The sequence below is a fragment of the Podarcis liolepis genome (assembly GCF_965112155.1).
Source record: "Podarcis liolepis genome assembly, chromosome: 10".
NCBI lineage: Eukaryota > Metazoa > Chordata > Lepidosauria > Squamata > Lacertidae > Podarcis > Podarcis liolepis.
In genome coordinates this window covers 23,100,333-23,120,622 of record NC_139562.1, presented here as the reverse complement: position 1 = coordinate 23,120,622, position 20,290 = coordinate 23,100,333, and the positions used below count along the sequence as shown (strand labels likewise).

Genomic DNA, 20,290 nt, shown 5'->3' with positions numbered 1-20,290 from the left:
AAAGGGAGTGGCCTTAAAGAATTTGGGTGCAATAGAAATTTCTGTGGTGGTCTCTGTGAGGCAAGGCATTCCACCATCTAGGCCTAGCCACAGAGAGAAGGCCCTTTCCCACGGCCCAGCCAGTCCTGCCTCAGGCACTGTCAAGACACAAAGACGGGTCTTCACAGCAGATATTGTGGGGAGGAGATGGGCCGTGGGTGGCGGTTCATTAGGGCAAACGGGGTGCTGCCCCACCAACCTTGGCCAACCCTCCCTTGCCTTGCCTTATTATTGCTTACGCCCAGTCCAGGGGGGTGGGCCCTGGCTGTCAGTTGCTTCTGCCTTAATCTCTTCATTGCTGCTGTTGATAGGGACAAAACTAGAGTAAGTTGGCTGTGCCCATCATTGATTCTTGACTCCATCTGCTCTTGACTTCCGTTCCTTCCACCTCCCAGCCCTAATGGGCCCCAGTCCCCACTGTGGTCAGCTTCACGGTACTTTTATTGGGATTGAATATATTTTTGTTTATTCCATCTTCTAGGCTTTGTAGCCTCCAAAGGTGGCACACAAAGCAACCAGTGAAACAAATATTTTATTTATTTTGTTATTTAGTTAGCTTTTGAAACAATAAAGCAAAACCAACAGCAACGTTAAGTAGCATTAATATAACGGCAGTAGAGAAAACTATTATTAAAACATAAGCCGACTAGAATGAAACAAAGTATTTAGGGCTCTTCTGAAAGCCAACTAAGAGATACATACCGTATTTTTCGCTCTATAACACGCACCAGACCATAACACGCATGTAGTTTTTAGAAGAGGAAAACAAGAAAAAAAAATATTCTAAACGAAATAGTGGATATATGATTTTTGTGGTTCATGCTGTGATTTGACAGTGAGTTTGGAGTAGCCCAGTGCAAAAATCCTGAGGATCCATGTGGATCCATGCTTTGTAACCACGGAGGAGGGAAGGAAGGGGAACCATGGATCCTCTGCTCACGACTGCAGCAGATCCCCCCGCCACCCGCAGGCATTCGCTCCATAACACGCACAGACATTTCTCCTTACTTTCTAGGAGGAAAAAAGTGAGTATTATGGTGCAAAAAATACGGTATATTCCAGAGATACATATATATTTGGAACGGACACAGATGAGGAGCCACCAAGGAGAAGGCCCTGGAACTCACTAACCCAATAGCTCTCACCAAATTATGGGCCGTTTGTTGCAAATTTTAAGGTTCAGGTGGGTACAGATGGGTATAGGTGGTCCCTTGAGTACCCTGACTGGTTGCACAGAAATGAACTGGTTTTGAATGGTTGCGCAGAAATGAAATTGCAGTCAATGCAGCTGTTGCAAAGTGGGTATAATATGCTCACCCATGGGCGAGCTAGCACTCGCATTCTTGCTGCCTGGGTTTGGACCAATCAGATTTTCCATTTGGTTGCCACATGTAGATCACACTGCAATAAACACAATTCCAATCTGAAAGTAGCAAAGATGTGTGCCATGAGATATTGATCGGTCCCCTTGACCATGGATTGGAGAGAGTTGGGTAGTGGTTTTCATTAGGAACCCGAGTTCGAGAAGGGGAATTTTTCTTCTAGCAATCATTATTGGGAAAAGAAGAGACCAGGATGTGAAATTGAAGGAAAGGGAACTGTTTTGAAGAATGTTTCTTGTCCTCCTTATACTGGAAATGTCACACAAGAATGCCTAATGGAAAGTTAAGCCTGCCTTTTTGCATATGAACAGGAATAATAGAATCAAAGCACTGGAACCTGGGAAAGATCTTAGAATAGTCTAAACCAGCCCCCTGAACTGAGAAGGACTTTATTATTATAGATTAATCATTCTTGACAGATGTTTATCTACCCACCTCTTCAAAAGCTAAAATTGATTTCCCCCCCCATCTACCTTAAAACTATTTGTTTAAACAAGCATCAAGTATGGCATTTAGAAGCGCCTTCATAGTATTGAACCCATTTCTTCTTTCTGCAACTTTTGAACGTTGGGGGATTTTGTTAAAAAAAAACCTGTGGCTGAGGGAGTGTGCTAGAGCCACAGTAAACAGCAATGCAAACACAACCTTAATTTTCCAGGTTGAAGAACAAGCACCACCACCCTTTCCTCAGTGGTCTGAAGATCTTACTGCCCTTTCTACATTTGAATGTATATCTTACAATTATCTATCTCGTTTAGAGACCTATTTGGACATATGAATCACATTACATTTACACAAGTTGGAAGGGGGGTGGTCACCAGTCTTTTTGGGCTCATCTGCAAACTGGAAAAACGGTCATGGACACCACATATACACCCACCCCCAAACTACATCCAAGCATGCACCACAGCCTACTCTATTGGCTACAACAGGATGCTTAATCTAATTTCAGCAGGGGGAAGGGAACCCTGCGGGTACCAGGGAAGGCTCTTGCTGGTACATCTGCACCCCTGAGCACCATGTTGGTGACCCCTGACTTAGAAGACATCGATCCCATTTTCATGGCTGTGATTGACATTGCAAGGGAGCAAGGCTTAATCGTAAGGTCTCCTAATCAAGGCAGCTCTATTTAGCTCAGAGGGAACAAGACTTGCTTGCATTTGGCGATGGCATCCTTGTTCCACCTTCGCAAGAGATGCTTCAGGACTCAATTCCTATGTGTTCCCCACTGTGATTCCACCATTGCATTTCCATACCGTACAATTTAAGACTCAGTTTGACGCATGCTTGCTTAGGAGGTAAATCTGGGTGAAAACAATGGGACTTAATTCCAAATACACAGAATTAAGAATTAGACCTGGCTGTGAAAATAGACTTCTTTTTTTTTGAGAACTAATCTTCATGGAATAGTTGTTCAAAATTCAGATTTTTAAGAGGATGTCCCTAACAGAGGTTAATTTCAGTGTGGTTATCAGTCAAGCCAACTAAGCACAGGTTGTTGGTTTTTGGGGGGCAGGGGGCGGGGCTGGAATTCTGGTTCAGAACTGGCGGGTCGGATGAAAGTGTGCAATCCATAGTTAAGCCCTAGCTATGTTGTATCTGCAGTAGTTCTTCCTGGCAAGTGAATTGTGGTCTTTGGCACAACTGCACATGGCGAAAACTTATTTCTGAAATTAAAATTCCTGTCTCCTTCAGGTTCAAAGACCATGCAACTGTTTTTAATGAGATTTGCAATGTGGTATTGAAGACTGAGATACTCAATATTTTCAGGGGGGGGGGAAGGAAATTTGACATATTTGAAGTGAGGCCTCCTGAGCATTACAGCACTCTCCCTTCCTATAGATTTCAGCAACCGGTATTCAGAGGCATATTGTCTCCTACCTCCACTGTTGAACAGCCATTGTGGCTAAAACGTGGCATTTTAGCCTTTTACAAAGCTTTGTTGTTGTTGTTTAGTCGTTTAGTTGTGTCCGACTCTTCATGACCCCATGGACCAGAGTACGCCAGGCACTTCCTGTCGTCCTCTGTCGTCCCCTTCTCCTTGTGCCCTCCATCTTTCCCAACATCAGGGTCTTTTCCAGGGAGTCTTCTCTTCTCATGAGGTGGCCAAAGTATTGGAGCCTCAGCTTCACGATCTGTCCTTCTAGTGAGCACTCAGGGCTGATTTCCTTAGGAATGGTAAACATGCAAAAACTACAGGCCTTAACTGTAAGGCCTTGGAGTTTTGCATTCTTCAGCTACCTTTTTCCTCTTTTAAGCTCAGTATTTTTTTTAATCAATATTTGAGATATTTGTTCATTTGCATTTCACTTGTTGCATTCTTATCTCTGGGAGAGTCAAAACAGATTTTGAATAGGGAAGGGATTTGGTTCAGCTAGTTTTCTCAATATTGCTTGCTAGCATGGCATGTAGAATATACAGTATTTTTCCGTGTATAAGACTAGGTTTCCCCCCTAAAAAATAATATCAAAAATTAGGGGGCGTCTTATGCACGGATATTGCCAAGGGTGGACTGGCGATTGGTTGTTGCCTCAAAAATAGGGGGTGTCTTATACATGGGGGTTGTCTTATAGACTGAAAAATATGGTATTTGCAGCTTCAGTGCAGTTTTATTGCAGGTCACAGGTAGGCAACTCCCACCTGATTTGAATTCAAATGCCTTGTTTTAGTGAAAACTAATTATTTAAGAAACACTGACACAACATCTGGACTTCAGGTAGTTCATTATTCAAGACTGATGATACAAGAAATTTTTATTTTATTTTTTATTTTATAAAAAAGGGATTCTTGATTCAATTACTTCAGAGAAAATTTCAGGAGGCTTTGACATCCTGACCACTCACCTCCTCTCTAACTTCTTTTCTTCTCTTTCTGGCCAATTCACTTGCTGTATATACCACTTTATTGCTTCTGTGTTTCCTGTGTTCCATGTATTTTAAAGTGTATGTTTGCTCTGAAATGCACTGTTTGCACTTTAAAAACAAATGCTGGAAAGTATCCAACAGCAGATGCCTTCAATTCCTTCCCATCATCTGAAAAGATGCACCCGTTCCAAGGGTTGGTCATTTTCTTTTGTCCATATTTCCACCCGAATTCACCAGATATACTCGCAGAACTGCTAACAAAACAAAACCCACCAGTCCTTTGGTATTTGCTCAGGAAGGAGATCAAAGCATTTATAACTGTAAGAAATGAAGGGGGATGAAAGTCTAACTTGGAATCTCAGGAGGTTTTTGGGGATCTGGGCATCATTTTGTGCTAATCAGCCCCAGCTGTTAGGCCTCCAAGTCAAAGGCTTATGGCTTCAGGTGGGGTATTAGAAGAATAAAAAAGGCAAAGGCAACTTCTTTCATGAAAGAAATGTTGGTAATAAGCTATAAACTGTGAGGTTGGAAAGTACAGGATTATAGAGTGGTAAAATGTTGCAAAATAACATTTCCCCTTCTATTTAAGGAGTCACACTTTTAAGAGAATGTTTCCTAGAGAACGCCAAAACCTTCAGATCCACAGCTTAAAATGGTCAATTTTAAACTGGCTAATTGGTGCCATTAAGTAACCAAACAATTAAACCCATGTGCACAACGGATAATTGGTGTCATTGTCACACGTGCGCATTCCCTTGTCTTTAGCACATTAGTTGTTCTGCCCTTAAGCAGGACGGAATGACCCTTTCTATGTACAATTGTGACATGGTGGACCTGCCACAGTTTTGGCACGAAAACTTAGGAAAAGAGCTACTGGATCCAAACAAACATCAAAAACTAGGAAGTTGCCTAACACCAAATCAGGCCTTTGCTCCATCTAGCTCAATATTGCCTGCTAATGAAGGAATGGGTGTTTCCCAAACCCAAAACTGACTGCAAAACTGACTGTTCTCTTTGACAGGCAGCAGCTCTCCAGGGTTTCAGATGATGCGAGTCTCTCCCAGCCCTACCGAGAGGTGCTGAGGTTTGAAGTGGGAACCTCCTGCGTACAAAGCAGATGGTCTGCCACTCAATTATAGAAAACAATTGAAAAATTATATCCAGAAATATTTCCAGTTTTTGTTTGCTTTTAATCAATTTGGACACATACAGGCTCCAAAATGTTTCAGATTTAGAGTGCTCTGTACATCCAAGCTGTCAGCAAGTCTTTGAAGTACAAAACGAGGAGTGCCCTTTCCCCCCTTAATTTTCTCTCTAGAAGACTGGGTTTTGCAGCAGTAACCTGCAGACCTTCAAAAGGAAGGCTGCATGTGATGGGGTTGGGGTTTAAATCAGCATACCGTATTTTTTGCTCCATAAGACGCACCTAGTTTTTGGAGGAGGATCTGATGGTGAATTTGGGGTGACCCAGTGCAAAAATCCTGAGGATCCGTGTGGATCCGTGCTTTGTAACCACATTTTTGCACCATTGCAGCCCCAGGAAACAGTGGATGCGTGATTTTTTTGGTGCAGGCTGTAGCCATGGACATGCTATGTGATCTGATGGTGACTTTGGGGTGACTCAATGTAAAAATCCTGAGGATCCATGGGCTTTTACCTCCCTCTCCCAGGCAGCCTCCGCTAGCGTCCCTTATCTCTCTTCGGATCACCACTCCCTTCCCTCTTGTTTGCCTTAGTGTCTTTTCCTTAGCTGGAGCAGTTTTTTTGCTCCTCCTTTTCTTCTAATTTCTCTCCTTATTGCTTTAGTCTTTCTGTTTCCCCCCCTTTCCAAGTTTGCTATCTTTACCTCCCCCCCCCCGCAACCTCCTTTATCTCTAGAGTCCCTTATCTCTTTCCCCGCAAACAATCAGCAGCTTTGTTTCAACACTTACTTCCCTCTTTCAAGAAAAGAAAAGAAAAGAAAAGAAAAGAAAAGAAAAGAAAAGAAAAGAAGAGCATGATCTGCTTTTTGCCCCTAGGCAATTTGGCTCCAGGGACCACACATTCGCACCATAAGATGCACAGACATTTCCCCTTACTTTTTAGGAAGAAAAAAAAGTGCTTTTTATGTAGCAAAAAATACGGTATCTCTATTTTAAATTGGTATATCTTTTCTGAAAAGTTACAGACAGTCCTTGGAACCGCCGACCCTGCAATTTTGTACGAGTCTCAGGGAAATAGCCATGTCGCACTTAGCCAACAACAACAGCCAAAGGCTTACTTTGCCTTAGCCAAATTCTACAAAGCCACATAACTGGATGGCACTATATTTTTGGTTATGCAAACTAAGTTGATATTATGGGAATAATCAAGGTGCACATGGTTCAAAATCTACATGCTGGTGCTGCTCATTCACCAAAGGAAACAGCCCTTTTCTCTGTTCACCCAATCACAGCGCTGGACAGAAGACAAGATGCATTGTGTTCTTTTCCTATGGTTAGTTTTTAAAGCTATAAAGGCCTGTCTGGGTTTCTTCTTTTGTTTCTGTTTTTGGATCAGAAAGGCAAGGTTAGGAAGGAAGTTGCCATATACTCAATCAGACCACTGGGCCATCTAATTTGGCACCCCAGGAGTTCCCAAACTTGGGTCTCCAGCTGTTTTTGGACTACACTTCCCATAATCCCTGACCTGTTAGCTAGGGGTGATGGGAGTTGTAGTCGAAAAACAGATGGAGACCCAAATTTGGGAAACACTGGTCTATACTTGCTCTCAGGATTTCAGATGGGGGTCTTTCCCGGCCTTTCCTAGAGATTCACAGATTTTAACCTGGGACCTTCTGTGTGCAAAGCGGATGCTCTTCCGTGGAGCTATGTCACTTCTCCTAAAGGCTGTTTTGGGATGCCAACTCCCATCAGCCCAAGGCAGCAGAGCCCAATAGTCAGATGATGCAAGCTGTGGATCACCAGTTTCACCAAAGATTCCCCATCTCTGGTATGAACAGATAACATTTGCTCTGAGCTCCACTCATAGACCCTCCTGGACCACCCCTACCTAGATTGACCTTTGACCCAGAGAACTCTTCCCCTGAGTACCACTTTTAATTTTGGGGTGACGTGGCCCCTTCCTAACAGAAGGGGCCATAGCATGGGTACATTGCATATGGAAGGTTCAAGAGTCAGCAGATACTTAGCAAAGTTCTCTCTTGAGACCCTGGAGAGCCACAGCCAATCAGAGCAAGTCAGCTGCTATGCCTGGCCGACCAATGGTCAGTCTCTGAAAACTGAAGCCATTGCAGTGGAGCAGTGAGAGTGGGCGGAAGCGGGTTCAAATCCCCACACAGCCATGAAGCTTGCTGTGTGACCTTGGTCCAGACATTATATCTCCACCTAAGCTACCTCACAAGGCGGTTGTGAGGGTTACATTGGGGCAGGAAGAGAACCATGGACAATGCCTCAGTCACCTTGGAGGGAGAACAGTGTATCAATGTAATAAACTCAATATAATCCAGGTTCATATGTTTCCTACCTTAAGGGGCACCGCTGGGCTGCATCCTAGCTCTGAAGGAAGACGCCATCTTGGAAGGCACAGCAATGTGTGTCCTAGATAGATGGTTTATATCATATACTCATCACCCCAGTTACCACTTCTCTTTTAACTGCTGTTTCTGAGTTCCTTCTTTCCTTAGATTTATTTTTGCTCGTTTCTTGACGCCTACATTACTTAAGGAAGGCTGCCAGCATTATTATTCCCTCCCTCTCCTTAAAAGCTGAGTGTGTTCTGGTGCTTTGGTGTTTTCTAGGAAATACAACATCTCACCTTTTGCCAGATGGAAATTCTGGGAATGCTCCCTCGTGTAACTTGCATCTTCAGAGTTCTGCTAAAAAATAAAACCTGAGCTGCCTCGTCTGTAACATCTCAAAACGCTTTAGGCACTTTCTGTGACCTGCTCTTATACCCCTCAGATTTTGGTTCTGGTGTTAAGTGGTTTGCCCATTTATTTATTCCAGTCTGCATTTGGGTGTTATGACGGTGTTTGAGAACTGTCTTCTCTACTGATGCATTTGAATGTTAAGTGTGTTTATTGCTATTTTAAATCTTGGATTTTAATGTCTGTATTTTATTGAGGTAGTGTAGCCTACTTTAAAGGCACACTTTAAAACCATTCATTAATCAATTGTCATTATTCTAATTAAGAATAAAGAAAGTTCACCTTCTATAAACTTCATTTATAAATGTGGTGGAATAATAGTAATAATAGTTATTGATAATAATAATTTCCAAGTAACACTTTAAGGAGGAGACATTATAGGATTTCACTGTAAAACTCATTGATAGCTATAGTGGTTCCTGCTGGTTGTGGTGTGGAGGATTCCAGTGAAAATGTCACAAAATAGTGAGCAAGCCTTTGAGTTTCTCCAGAGCTGTTAATCAGGCTAGAATGTTAAGGGAAAATGAGATGATGATAAACACAGGATGTCTGCAGATTGAAACATTCTTAAGGTGAATGCTGGATCGTTGGCATCAAAATACCAATACATTTCCCCCCCACCCTCTTTAATTTGGATTTTCCCTTTCACAGGACAATCAAATAAACTAAACTAAACAAAACAAACAAACAAACAAACAAACAAACCCAGCCCCAACTGCAGTCGTACCTTGGAAGCCGAACACTTTGTCACTCGGACATTTTGACTCCCAAACGCCGCAAACCCGTAAGCGAGTGTTCCAGTTTGTGAATGTTATTTTGGAACCCGAACGTGCGGCGTGGCTTCTGATTGGCTGCAGGAGCTTCATGTAGCCAATCAGAAGCCGTGCCTTGCTTTCTAAATGTTTTGGAAGTCAAACGGACTTCCAGAACAGATTCCGTTCAGCTTCCAAGGTGCCACTATACTGCCAATTGTCGGATACGTAGTTGCTTTGCTTCTGTTTCCCAGTTATGTAGTTCAATAAAGGTTCATGCTGTTATCACTGTGTCCTGCCTTGTGGGACCCCACCTTCACTTCAGGCCGGTCACCCTCTCTCAACCTAAACTATCTTGCAGAGTTGTGGTGAGCATGAAATGAGGAAGAGAAGCACCATCTACATCTGCTTAAGTTCCTTGGAGGAAATTTAGAATATAAAGTAATAAATGTATAGGCCAGTTATAAGTTCTCCAAACTTCTGTTCTCTAAAGCCTCTGGAGCTATATTTCAATATGCTCTTTTTTTTTTTTTTTTAGCAGGCTTGCATTTAAATGTGGCTTGATTGGTATCCTAAGTTCATTTCCGTGACTTGTTCCTTTTGTGGCTTTAGCCATTCTTTTGCAGGGGGCAGGCGGCTGTGGAGGTTGAAAGGAGGTATAAATACAAAAATAAAGCTCTCTCCCCCCCCCCACTTCTCTCTCCTGATTGGCAGACCCCCAAAGGCACTTGTGCCGAATCTGTGAAAACCGCCATTGATGCAGGTTACCGCCACATTGACGGTGCTTTTGTGTATTACAACGAACATGAAGTGGGACAGGCCATCCGGGAGAAGATCTCTGAAGGAAAGGTCAAGCGTGAAGACATCTTTTATTGTGGCAAGGTAAGAAATCCTAATTATTGGTGAGGGTGAGGGTGGGGAGTGTCAGGAACACATGTCGTTGGCCTTAACCTGCATTTTGTTTTCTTCAAGTCAAAGGTGAAATGTGGGAGGTTTTGGCAGGTAAGGAATCAAAGGAAAATTGTGTGCGGTGCAAGAAGCATTGGAAGGAGCTACAAGCCACACTCTCCAACCACCCCGAAATTCCTGGGACAGTCCCGAAAATCCTTTAGCCATCCCGGCTTCTCACGGTGTCACGGACAGTCCCGATCTCCTAAGAAAATCTCTCCTTGCTCTCTGTTCCTATCTTAATTATTTGCTTGGCTGATTGACTGGTGTCAAGGGTCATTTCTCACAAAGGCTTTATATGTAGCTTCAAAAAGAATATATATATATAAATTTACTGTCTCCACCCCTCAAGAAAGATATTGTAATGAGATGAGAAGCCTTTCTTCAGATTCTGCTCTTCAGCAACTTAACGTCTTTGCCATTGGCCTTGACAAGTTTCCTCTTAAAATTTCCATATTGAAAATTACAATAATATAAAACAATATACGTAATAATAATAAAAAAATCCCAGTGCAATCAAAGATAATAGACCCACTTAGGATTTTAAAGAATCTCCTGGTCTCACAACACTAATCCTTTCCTCTTTTTTTGCTACACAGAATTTCCTTGCTGTTAAAGCACACAGAGCTGTTCCGTAGGTCACAGAAGAGTACACATTTCCTAATAAAAATACTAAGTTCTTGTTTGGAAGAGTTGGTTAATTGGTTAACAGCCTGCCCGCTGCTCCAAACCTTGAGTGGAAGGGCAGGCTGCTGGCAGAGCAGCACCCCCGCCCCATTCAGCAGCCCAGGAGTTGCTCCAAAGCTTCCCGGGGCTGCAGGGGGGAGCCGAGGCTGCCGGCAGACGAGCGCGGCTCCCCCACCCCCCAAGAGCAGTCCAAGAGTGTGCCACACTCCGGCAATTTGGCTCCAGGGACCACACATTCGCTCCATAGGACACACAGACATTTCCCCTTACTTTTTAAGAGTAAAAAAGTGCGACCTATGGAGCAAAAAATACGGTATTTCCCAAGTACCTTTGCCTCAGCACATCATAGAAGAAGCATTTCTGCAAACAATGTTATGGTTCAAATTACATGTGCAGATGATGAGATTAGACAAATTCATGGAGGATAAGGCTATTCTATCTCCACAGTCAGAAACGGCATGGATACCTGTTAAGCCATTGGGATGTCCTAGCTCCTGCCCCCAAAACATACAAGCAGAGGCTCTTACTTGTAAGTAAGATAGAGATATTTCTTAGGGCAAATAATGATACAGATTCAGGGGCAGACAAGAGGCTTAGAAGTCATGATTCAAGAATTCAAGAGCAGGGCAAGAGGTTCAGAACTGGACAGAAGCAACAGAGATGTCCCAACAACTTGACACACCCCATCTGCCAAGCTTTTAAAGACAAGGTGTAGCATGCTCACCTGCGACACTTGCTCACCGTGGGGGAATGTTGAGACTATACCATTTATAGTTTTGTACACACGTAACATAGAGGCTTCAACATATGCACACACTTTCATCCTCCATCTATTTATTATTATTATTAAATTTGTATACTGCCCTTCATCCATAGATTTCAGAGTGGTTCACAACAAAAAAATTACAATATAAAAAAATAATATGTAAAAGCATCTAGGTAGGCAAGAGGCATGATCAAAGTTCAATGACATATTACAGCCAGGCAAATGCACTCAGGTAGGGCATAGAAGAAGGGGAAGAAATGGAGGCATTGAGAGATTTTACTTTCTTGGGCTCCATGATCACTGCAGGTGGTGACAGCAGTCATGAAATTAAAAGATGCCTGCTTCTTGGGAGAAAAGCAATGACAAACCTAGACAGCATCTTAAAAAGCAGAGACATCACCTTGCCAACAAAGGTCCGAATAGTTAAAGCTATGGTTTTCCCAGTAGTGATGTATGGAAGTGAGAGCTAGACCATAGAGAAGGCTGATCGCCGAAGAATTGATGCTTTTGAATTATGGTGCTGGAGGAGACTCTTGAGAGTCTCATGGACTGCAAGAAGATCAAACCTATTCATTCTTAAGGAAATCAGCCCTGAGTGCTCACTGGAAGGACAGATCCTGAAGCTGAGGCTCCAATACTTTGGCCACTTCATGAGAAGAGAAGACTCCCTGGAAAAGACCCTGATGTTGGGAAAGATTGAGGGCACAAGGAGAAGGGGACGACAGAGGACGAGATGGTTGGACAGTGTTGTCAAAGCTACCAGCATGATTTTGACCAAACTGTGGGAGGCAGTGGAAGACAGGAGTGCCTGGCGTGCTCTGGTCCATGGGGTCACGAAGAGTCGGACACGACTAAATAACAGGGCACAGAACAGGGGCAGTAAGGCGCATGGCATGGGAACAGCCCCCAGGGCCAGAGAGAGAGGCATGGAGGGCTACATTTGGACCCCAAGCCTAACATTTTCGACTTCTTATTTAAGGCCAACTCCACAAGGTCCTCTAGCAAAAAGACCCTGTGTGGCTGAACAGTGAAGGGCAGAGGTTTTCAACCTTTTTGAGTCCACAGTTCCCTTGACCAACTACATTCTTTCTGTGGCACCCCTGTGGGGCTCAGGAGCCCAGTTATGTCACCCCTTGCCTGCAGAGCTGGCAGCCTCTCACCCTTTTTTGAACACCCTCCCTTGTGTAGTGTTCCCTCGGCCTCCTCTCTTCTTCCCTCTCATTGGGAGTCCTCCAGGCAGCTACTGCTGCCATCCCCAGTCTCTGAGCTGACCCCTCTGCCCCAAAGAGAGGTACCTCTCAGAGGACCATTCGCCTGTGGAGCTTATAGCCAGGGATGCTGCAATAAACAGCTGTACAAGCCTTTGGGAGGCAGAGACACAAGAAGAGAAGAGAAGAGAAGAGAAGAGAAGAGAAGAGAAGAGAAGAGAAGAGAAGAGAAGAGAAGAAGAGTTTTGGATTTGATATCCCGCTTTATCACTACCCGAAGGAGTCTCAAAGTGGCTAACATTCTCTTTTCCCTTCCTCCCCCACAACAAACACTCTGTGAGGTGAGTGGGGCTGAGAGGCTTCAGAGAAGTGTGACTGGCCCAAGGTCACCCAGCAGCTGCATGTGGAGGAGCGGGGAAGCGAACCCGGTTCACCAGATTATGAGTCCACCGCTCTTAACCACTACACCACACTGGCTCTCCTACGAGCCTACTGCTATCTAAATAGAACTGTTTGGTTTTCTGTATCCTTGCCAGTGTATCATAAACAAAGATGTTGCAAAAGTCCTCTGTTGCACTTCTGTCCTTCCCTCACCCCTTTGCCTAACCTAGCAATGTTTTTGAATGTTTCCTGGCTCTCTCTTACAAGCTCACCATTAGTTATGCACCAGGTTGTGCCCAAGCATCCATCTGGATGGGAAGCAAAAAACAACTGGATGGGAGGAAAAAGGGACAGAGACCGGTGTTGCTTGTGGTACCCCTGGCCATCATTCAAGGTACCCTAGTCTTCCACGGCATGCTGGTTGAAAACCACTGGTTAAGAGCATTGCTAAAGCCTTGTCTCTAGTATCCCCACTGCTGTTTACTAACCTAAAGGGAATATTCCAGCTGTTCCTGTTTGATGCTACTTTTTATTTTTTAAATTCAGAGCCATGACAATGCAGTTTGGGAGGCGAGCTGCAGAGTAGGAAAAGTGGGGTGGGGAGACTCCCTAAGAATCCCAAGGACTTCTGAAAGGGAAGAATGGTTGGTATGAATGTGGTTCCAATTACCCTTGAGACTGCCACATTAAGCAACTGGCTTTCCGGGAGGGAAGGGCTGAAAATAAAAGCCAGAATCCCTTAGGCTGAGCCTCCGTCTCTGAAGCTGCTAATTGATCTGTGCTGGACTGCAGGAAATGGCTAATTTCTTGTGTCTAAGTCTTGATTTTTATATTTTTGAAAGGGGAGAGGAGGCCGCTGAAATCTAGACAGCAATCTTTAAGCCTTAATCTCCAGTCAAGTAAACCTCTTGAATGAGGGAGAAGTTGGTCTCAAAGCCACCAATGAAGTGTTATTTCACAAATCCTGAGTGGCTGGTTCAGTGGCGTAGCGTGGGTTGTCAGCACCTGGGGCAAGGCAAGTAATTTGTGCCCCCTAACCCATGGATTTGCGCCCCCTAACCCGTGGATTTGCGCCCCCTAATGCTAACCCCCAGATGTTGCGCCCGGTGCGGCCGGCCCCCCCTGCACCCCCCACGCTACGCCACTGGGCTGGTTGGTGCCTAATGAGAAAGAGAGAGCTATAGAATTCCTAACATGAGAAAATGGTCAAAAACTGTCCAAGTCACAATGTGGCTACATTTTTATATGACCATGTGGTTGTAATGGTCAGAGAGCTGGACTAGGAGACCAGGGTTCAAATCTCCACTCAGCCATGAAGCACGCAGGAATGACCTTGGGCTAGTCACTGTCTCTGAGCCTACCTCAGAGATTAAAATCGGAAGCAGAGAAAAACAGTGTACGCAGCCTTGAGCTCCTTAGAGGAAAGGTGGGATAGAAATGTCATAATAAATAACAATAAATAGATGATAAGAAGCATGACATTCAAACAGGACATCCGGATCGACCACTGGGCCTGCCTTGTGCTGCTAGCCAGCTTGGAGCAACAAATCTTGCATATTCTTCACACTGGTAACATTGTCTTAGTTCATCTGAGACCTTGCAGCCCAGGCATAGGCAAACTCGGCCCTCCAGATGTTTTGAGACTACAGTTCCCATCATCCCTGACCATTGGTCCTGTTAGCTAGGGATGATGGGAGTTGTAGTCCCAAAACATCTGGAGGGCCAAGTTTGCCTATGCCTGTTGCGCAGACCATTCTGCTTGCCAGATTCCAGAATCTAGGCAGAGATTGGGGCATAAGCCATGAGGCACTGTTCTTGATGAAAATTTGCTTTCATTCTGCTCCATAGATACTGTGGGGCAATCGTCTTCACTGCAGCTGCAGATTCCCCACCAAAGCGACACAAGTATCAACTGTAGAGTTGCCTAACTCGGCAGCATTTGGAAACTTGTACAGGAAAGGAAAGGATTGTCACAAAATATCTAGCACCACCATTAACAGCTGCAAGCACTGTCATAACAAAACACTGGAAAGTCCTGCAAAATAATAAAATCTTACTGTAATGGGTCACTTCCCTTATCAGATCATACAAGAAAAATCTTGAGTTTAAAAAACTGATAGAGAATTTTCTTGAGATACCATTGGCTATGCCCACATGATACATTAAAAAACCCCACCTTATATCATCTCAACATTCATGGAGAATCCTGGGAACTGAACTTTCTTAAAGGTGCTGGCAATTTTAGCTCTGTGAGGTCAGCGCTCTATAGTTTGTTATGTCAGAAAGTGGCATAAAAGTGCTTTAAATGCATTGCGTGGATGTGGAAAGGGATATATTAAGTTGCTGATCAGTGGAACCTTGGTTCTTGAACTTAATCTGTTTGACTCCCAAAACGTTAGAAAACCAAGGCACAGCTTCTGATTAGCGCAGGCACCCCGGAAACAATAGCCGACAGCTGCATCGGACGTTCGGCTTCCAGAAAATGTTCAAAAACCGGATCACTCACTTCCAGTTTTTTTGGCATTTGGGAGCCGATTTGTTTGTCAACTGAGCCATTCGAGAACCAAGGTTCTACTGTACAATTTATTATAAGTGACAAGTGTGTTGGTTTGTTGGAATATTTCTAGATAATATGGTTGTTCCTTTTCCTTCTGCATAATTACGATTGTTACCATCTATGGAAGCGTTTTGTCTAAAATTCTTAGGTTTTGATGATAAGCAGTACAAAGGACACTTTAATAATCCAGTTCTAACTATCTTTACTCAAAACAGCTAGATCTCTGAAATCTGTAGAAGTTCTAAAGCAGCTTTCAACAATGCCTTGCCCTCCAGAAGGTTTGGACTCCAGCTCCCATCGCCCTCACTCAATTGGGCCAGTGGCTGAGGATGAAGGGAGTTGTAGTCCAACAACATCTGCGGTGTGCCAGCTTGAAGAAGGCTGAGCTGCAGTTAGGCAACTGACTCATCAGAAATTATTCCAAACTCGCAAGTGCCAGGATAATTGTGCACAATCAAAAATTATTTGCTGACTGAAAGCAGCAGCATCTGTATTCTGGCACAGTTCTCAAAGCAAAGCATTATTTTATTTTATTGCATGCAAAGAACTTGAAGGTCCAACCCCCACCTCACCCCCGATTTTCCTACACTGCCAGAAATTTTGGTTGTTTGGCTGCTCCTCCCCACCCCCACCCCAATAGTTCTTCTATTTCATTAAGTTGAAAGCAATGTTTGCAGAGAAAGTGATGTCCTGGGACAAAAGAATAATTTGGCAGCTTCCTGGTGCTCTCGCTTATTGACACATGACTGCTATGTGCACTGAGAAGATCCTCTTGAACACAAATAGTAAAAAAGAGTTGGGAAGAGAGAAGGCCCATGATGAAACAAAAAGCTAATATTTACAATGCAAAGAATAACCCAGCGTTCATAGCCTTTCCTAGAAAGGGTTTTTGTTTTTGTTTTCTGGAGCTGCTTGCCATGCACACTTTGAAAATGATCAAATGAAGCCAAGAACTGGGTCCTATTCCTGCAGCAGAACCGTATCCATAACTCCTCAGAAGTAAGCCTCATTTAGTTAGATGGGATTTACTCTCAGGTAACTGGGTGTAGGATTGCAGCAGTACAGTTTACTTCTGTTGAAGTGGCTACTTCTGGACTGCCATGAAAGAAGAACAAAGAGTTTTGTGGCACCATAAAGTCTAACAATTTACTATGGCAAACACTCTCGTGACCTAAAATTCCTTTTGTTAGATACATCAGTGTTGGGGTTTAGTTTGGCCCAGCAGGTCTAATTTTGGCTATGAGGCAATTATCTCCAGAGCTGTCCCTTCATATATGAGATCACGCAGATAAAGTCATGGGTTCAAAGGAACAATCAGGATACTTAACGTGTGCTCTCCAATTGGGAACTCCCAAGTGCAATCCTTGCCAAGACAGGAAGTCACCATGACATTAAGCCATCTTTCAGCAGGGAACTTTGTGCTCAAGCAAAGGAAACTTGGATCATCTGACATCAAGCACTCCGTACTGCTGTTGCAATTATTGTTCATGGAAAATTCCATACCCTCTGAAAGAACAGTTTTTGTTGTAACCTTGCTATTTATAATGGTTCTCCAAGTGTAGCTGCCTGTGGTTAACTTCGGTCAACATGCTCTTGCAATGCCATATTTTCTTTGTTTCAGCATTTAGCTTGCGGTGAAGGTTCTATCACATTTATTTATGTTTTCTTCCTCTTCTCCCTCAAGCTGTGGAACACATGCCACCCACCAGAGCTGGTGCGTCCAACTCTGGAGAAGACATTGAAGATCTTGCAGCTTGACTACGTTGATCTCTACATTATTGAGCTGCCGATGGCTTTTAAGGTAAAGAGAAAAGTTGTGTTAGAGCTCCTCCTAGTGTGTTAGTGTGTTCCAGTCTGAACTAGGAAGAATACCTGGAGTAAACGTCACATTTATTTACAGGTAGAGCTAGGCCACTGACTCACCACCCAAAATGCCTCTCTCTCTCTCTCTCTCTCTCTCTCTCTCTCTCTCTCTCTCTCTCTCTCTCTCTCTCACACACACACACACACACACACACACACACACACACGGAGCAGATTTGCATATAGGGTAAGTTGCACACACTAATTTATAAAAAAAACATAAATTTGCCATGAATTTTTTAATTTGCCAAGCAAAGCGAGAGCTTTGGTTTAACGACTTGCTCGTTCAACATTCTGTCTGTAGTGCTGGCAAGCAAGGACTGGAGAACATACAGCTTTTGTGTAGAATATGCATTCCTTGCAAACATACAAGCAGGGTATGAGGGGAGGCAAACAGGAATTCCTTTAGGCGGATCATTCTTTCATGTTTGTATCCTCAGATCTTGACAACTCCGTGGAATTTTTTCCAGTCCTTTCCCTCTCCTCCCGCAAATCCCACAACGCTCCAACAGTCATTTCAAAGGGCCGAGCTACACATTACTAAATTCACTCTTTTTAAAAAGCAGGATTCATGCTGACACTTTTCTTTTCATGGAAAATCCCAGTTCAATGCCATACACCCAGTGCAGATCAGGGTGTGTGTGTGTGTGTGTGTGTGTGTGTGTGTGTGTGTGTGTGTGTTGGTTTCCTGCTGAAAAACAACTCTCTGGCTGCTATGTAGTAAACAGCACCTATGGGGACACATAGCCAGGTATATGTGTATAGGTGGGATAACAGAGAAACCAGCATGCTTGTACATGGGTTCAGAGTAATGTGTGAATGAGCATAGAGGGAAAGGCATGCAGGCATCGGCTGCTGGCCAGAAAAAGGATATTGCTGTTATTATTGTTATTTTGTGTGTGTGTTGTTTTAATGTATTGTATTGTAAATTGCTTTGGATATAATTTTGATCAAAAGGCAGAGTGTAACTTGTTAAAATAAATCAGACGTCACTTGAATCCCAAGCCCCTTCTTGGGAATCAAGGAAGCAAACTTGCAAAAGGCAGTTTGTTTTGTAATGTGAGATCTCTGAAGACCACTGGAATTTCAGAATGAAATTTGGTACATGTGTTCAAGCAATGGAGATACCTTTCAGCTTCAGATGACAAAGTTCAACCTCCATGTCCATTTTCTGTTAACCTAAGTACACATTTCTTCTTATATGTGCTTTCTTTCCAATTGAATCACTTACCACCTTCTTCTACACATATCTTTCTATCTTTCCAAGAAGTCCCAAGGTAACCACTGCCTCTCCCCTGGAAAGCAAAGAACAGAATACTTATGTATTGTGGATTTCTCTTCCACAAACATATTTGTGTGTGTGTGTTTCCCCTCAGCCTGGAGAGCGCATCTACCCAAGAGATGAAAATGGGAAATGGATGTACCATGAGACAGACCTATGTGCCACTTGGGAGGTGAGTAGATCTGAAGCTGCTGTGGGACCATCATCTTTGCATCTCCTAAGGCCAGGTGTGGGCAGACTTCACGCCCCTTCCTCTGTCACAGATCCTGGCCAGCTTACCTGGTTACCTTTATCTTCATTTTTCTGGCCTGAGGCTGCTGAACAATGTCAAGTAGGTCTGGATTTTGACACTGCTCTACTTCCTCAAAGTGCTCCCAAGCTAGCTTTGCTTTGGAGAATTGTGGCTCCATGAAGACTACCCCAGATAGGGCCTTATTTCCCCCCTCTCATCTGACCTTCCCATCAACACTCTATCTCACTTTTCTGGCTATTAGTTTTTTCCTTCTTCCTTTCCCCCTTTCCCCCTTCTGCTGTGGAGATAAATCCTTGTCTTTCCCTATTTAAGTTCTTGAACAAAGGCTATTTCTTCAGCAAAGTCTGCCCCCTCCAGAAGCTTCTTGGCCTTCTCCTGTCCTCCTCTACATCCTGGCTCTTTCCTCACTTAGTTGCTACTGAGTCCCCTCCCTCCCTCCTTCCCTCCCTCCTTGGGGAATTGCTATAAATCTTCTACTCGGCTGCCTTCCCACTGTTTTGCCTGTTTTATTCCGACAGGCTTTGGAAGCATGTAAAGACGCAGGGCTAATGAAGTCCATTGGGGTGTCCAACTTCAACCGTAGGCAGCTGGAGATGATCCTCAACAAACCAGGACTCAAGCACAAGCCTGTCAGCAACCAGGTAATGGTGACGTGCAAAGTGAGGCAGTGACATGAGCATGCATCTTGTTGCTTTCACATCATCTGACATGCACTGTATGCGTCTGGCACTTGGGTGACGTATCAGAGTACCAAAGCATCTTGTATGGACCATTCTTATGATCTTGTAGCTGCGCCATGACGGCTGTGCTCTGCTTCCAGAGTCAGAGGCAGTAATGCTCCTGAATACCAGCTGCTGCAAACCAGAGGAGGAGAGTGCGCTCTTATGCTCAGGTCCTGCTTGTGGGTTTCCCACAGGCATCTGGTTGGGCATTGTGAGAACAGGCGGCTGGACCAGATGGGCCAATAGCCTGGTCCAGCAGGCTCTTTGTATGGTCTTATGCTGAGGGAACTACCCAGTGGGGAGCATATTCATGGCTTCAGATGGCTTAGTGTATGAGTGGTTAAGTAATTTCTGACATGGGACATAACGATCTTAAACCTGCCCCACTCCAGATCATAAGATGCAAGGCCAGTATCAGATTGTTGTGGGGCCCTTTGGGCAACAAGAGTAGCATTGGGCTCACGTTCAGCACCTCTCCTTCCTCCTATAATCACACCCCCTACCAAAAACACACACCCTAAAATACATCTTACCCAAGACTTCTTCCCCCTCTCTCACAAATGCACTCATGTCTCTTCTTCCACTCATCTTTCTCTACCTAAATATGTTGCATGTCTTATCCAATTTTACAATTATATGACTCTATGAGAGCCCACCTAGTATAGCATCTGGTTCTCAC

At 44.0% G+C, this 20,290-nt stretch overlaps 1 protein-coding gene across 1 annotated transcript in view; it reads left to right on the top strand.

Annotated features, from left to right (window-relative positions):
• Positions 1-20,290, top strand: part of AKR1D1 (aldo-keto reductase family 1 member D1) — a 34,935-nt gene that overhangs the window by 7,414 nt on the left and 7,231 nt on the right. The window contains exons 2-5 of the mRNA XM_083462077.1: positions 9,659-9,826; positions 17,176-17,292; positions 18,731-18,808; positions 19,408-19,530. Of these exons, the coding sequence (XP_083318203.1) occupies positions 9,659-9,826; positions 17,176-17,292; positions 18,731-18,808; positions 19,408-19,530 (486 nt within the window). The remainder of the gene's footprint in view (positions 1-9,658; positions 9,827-17,175; positions 17,293-18,730; positions 18,809-19,407; positions 19,531-20,290) is intronic.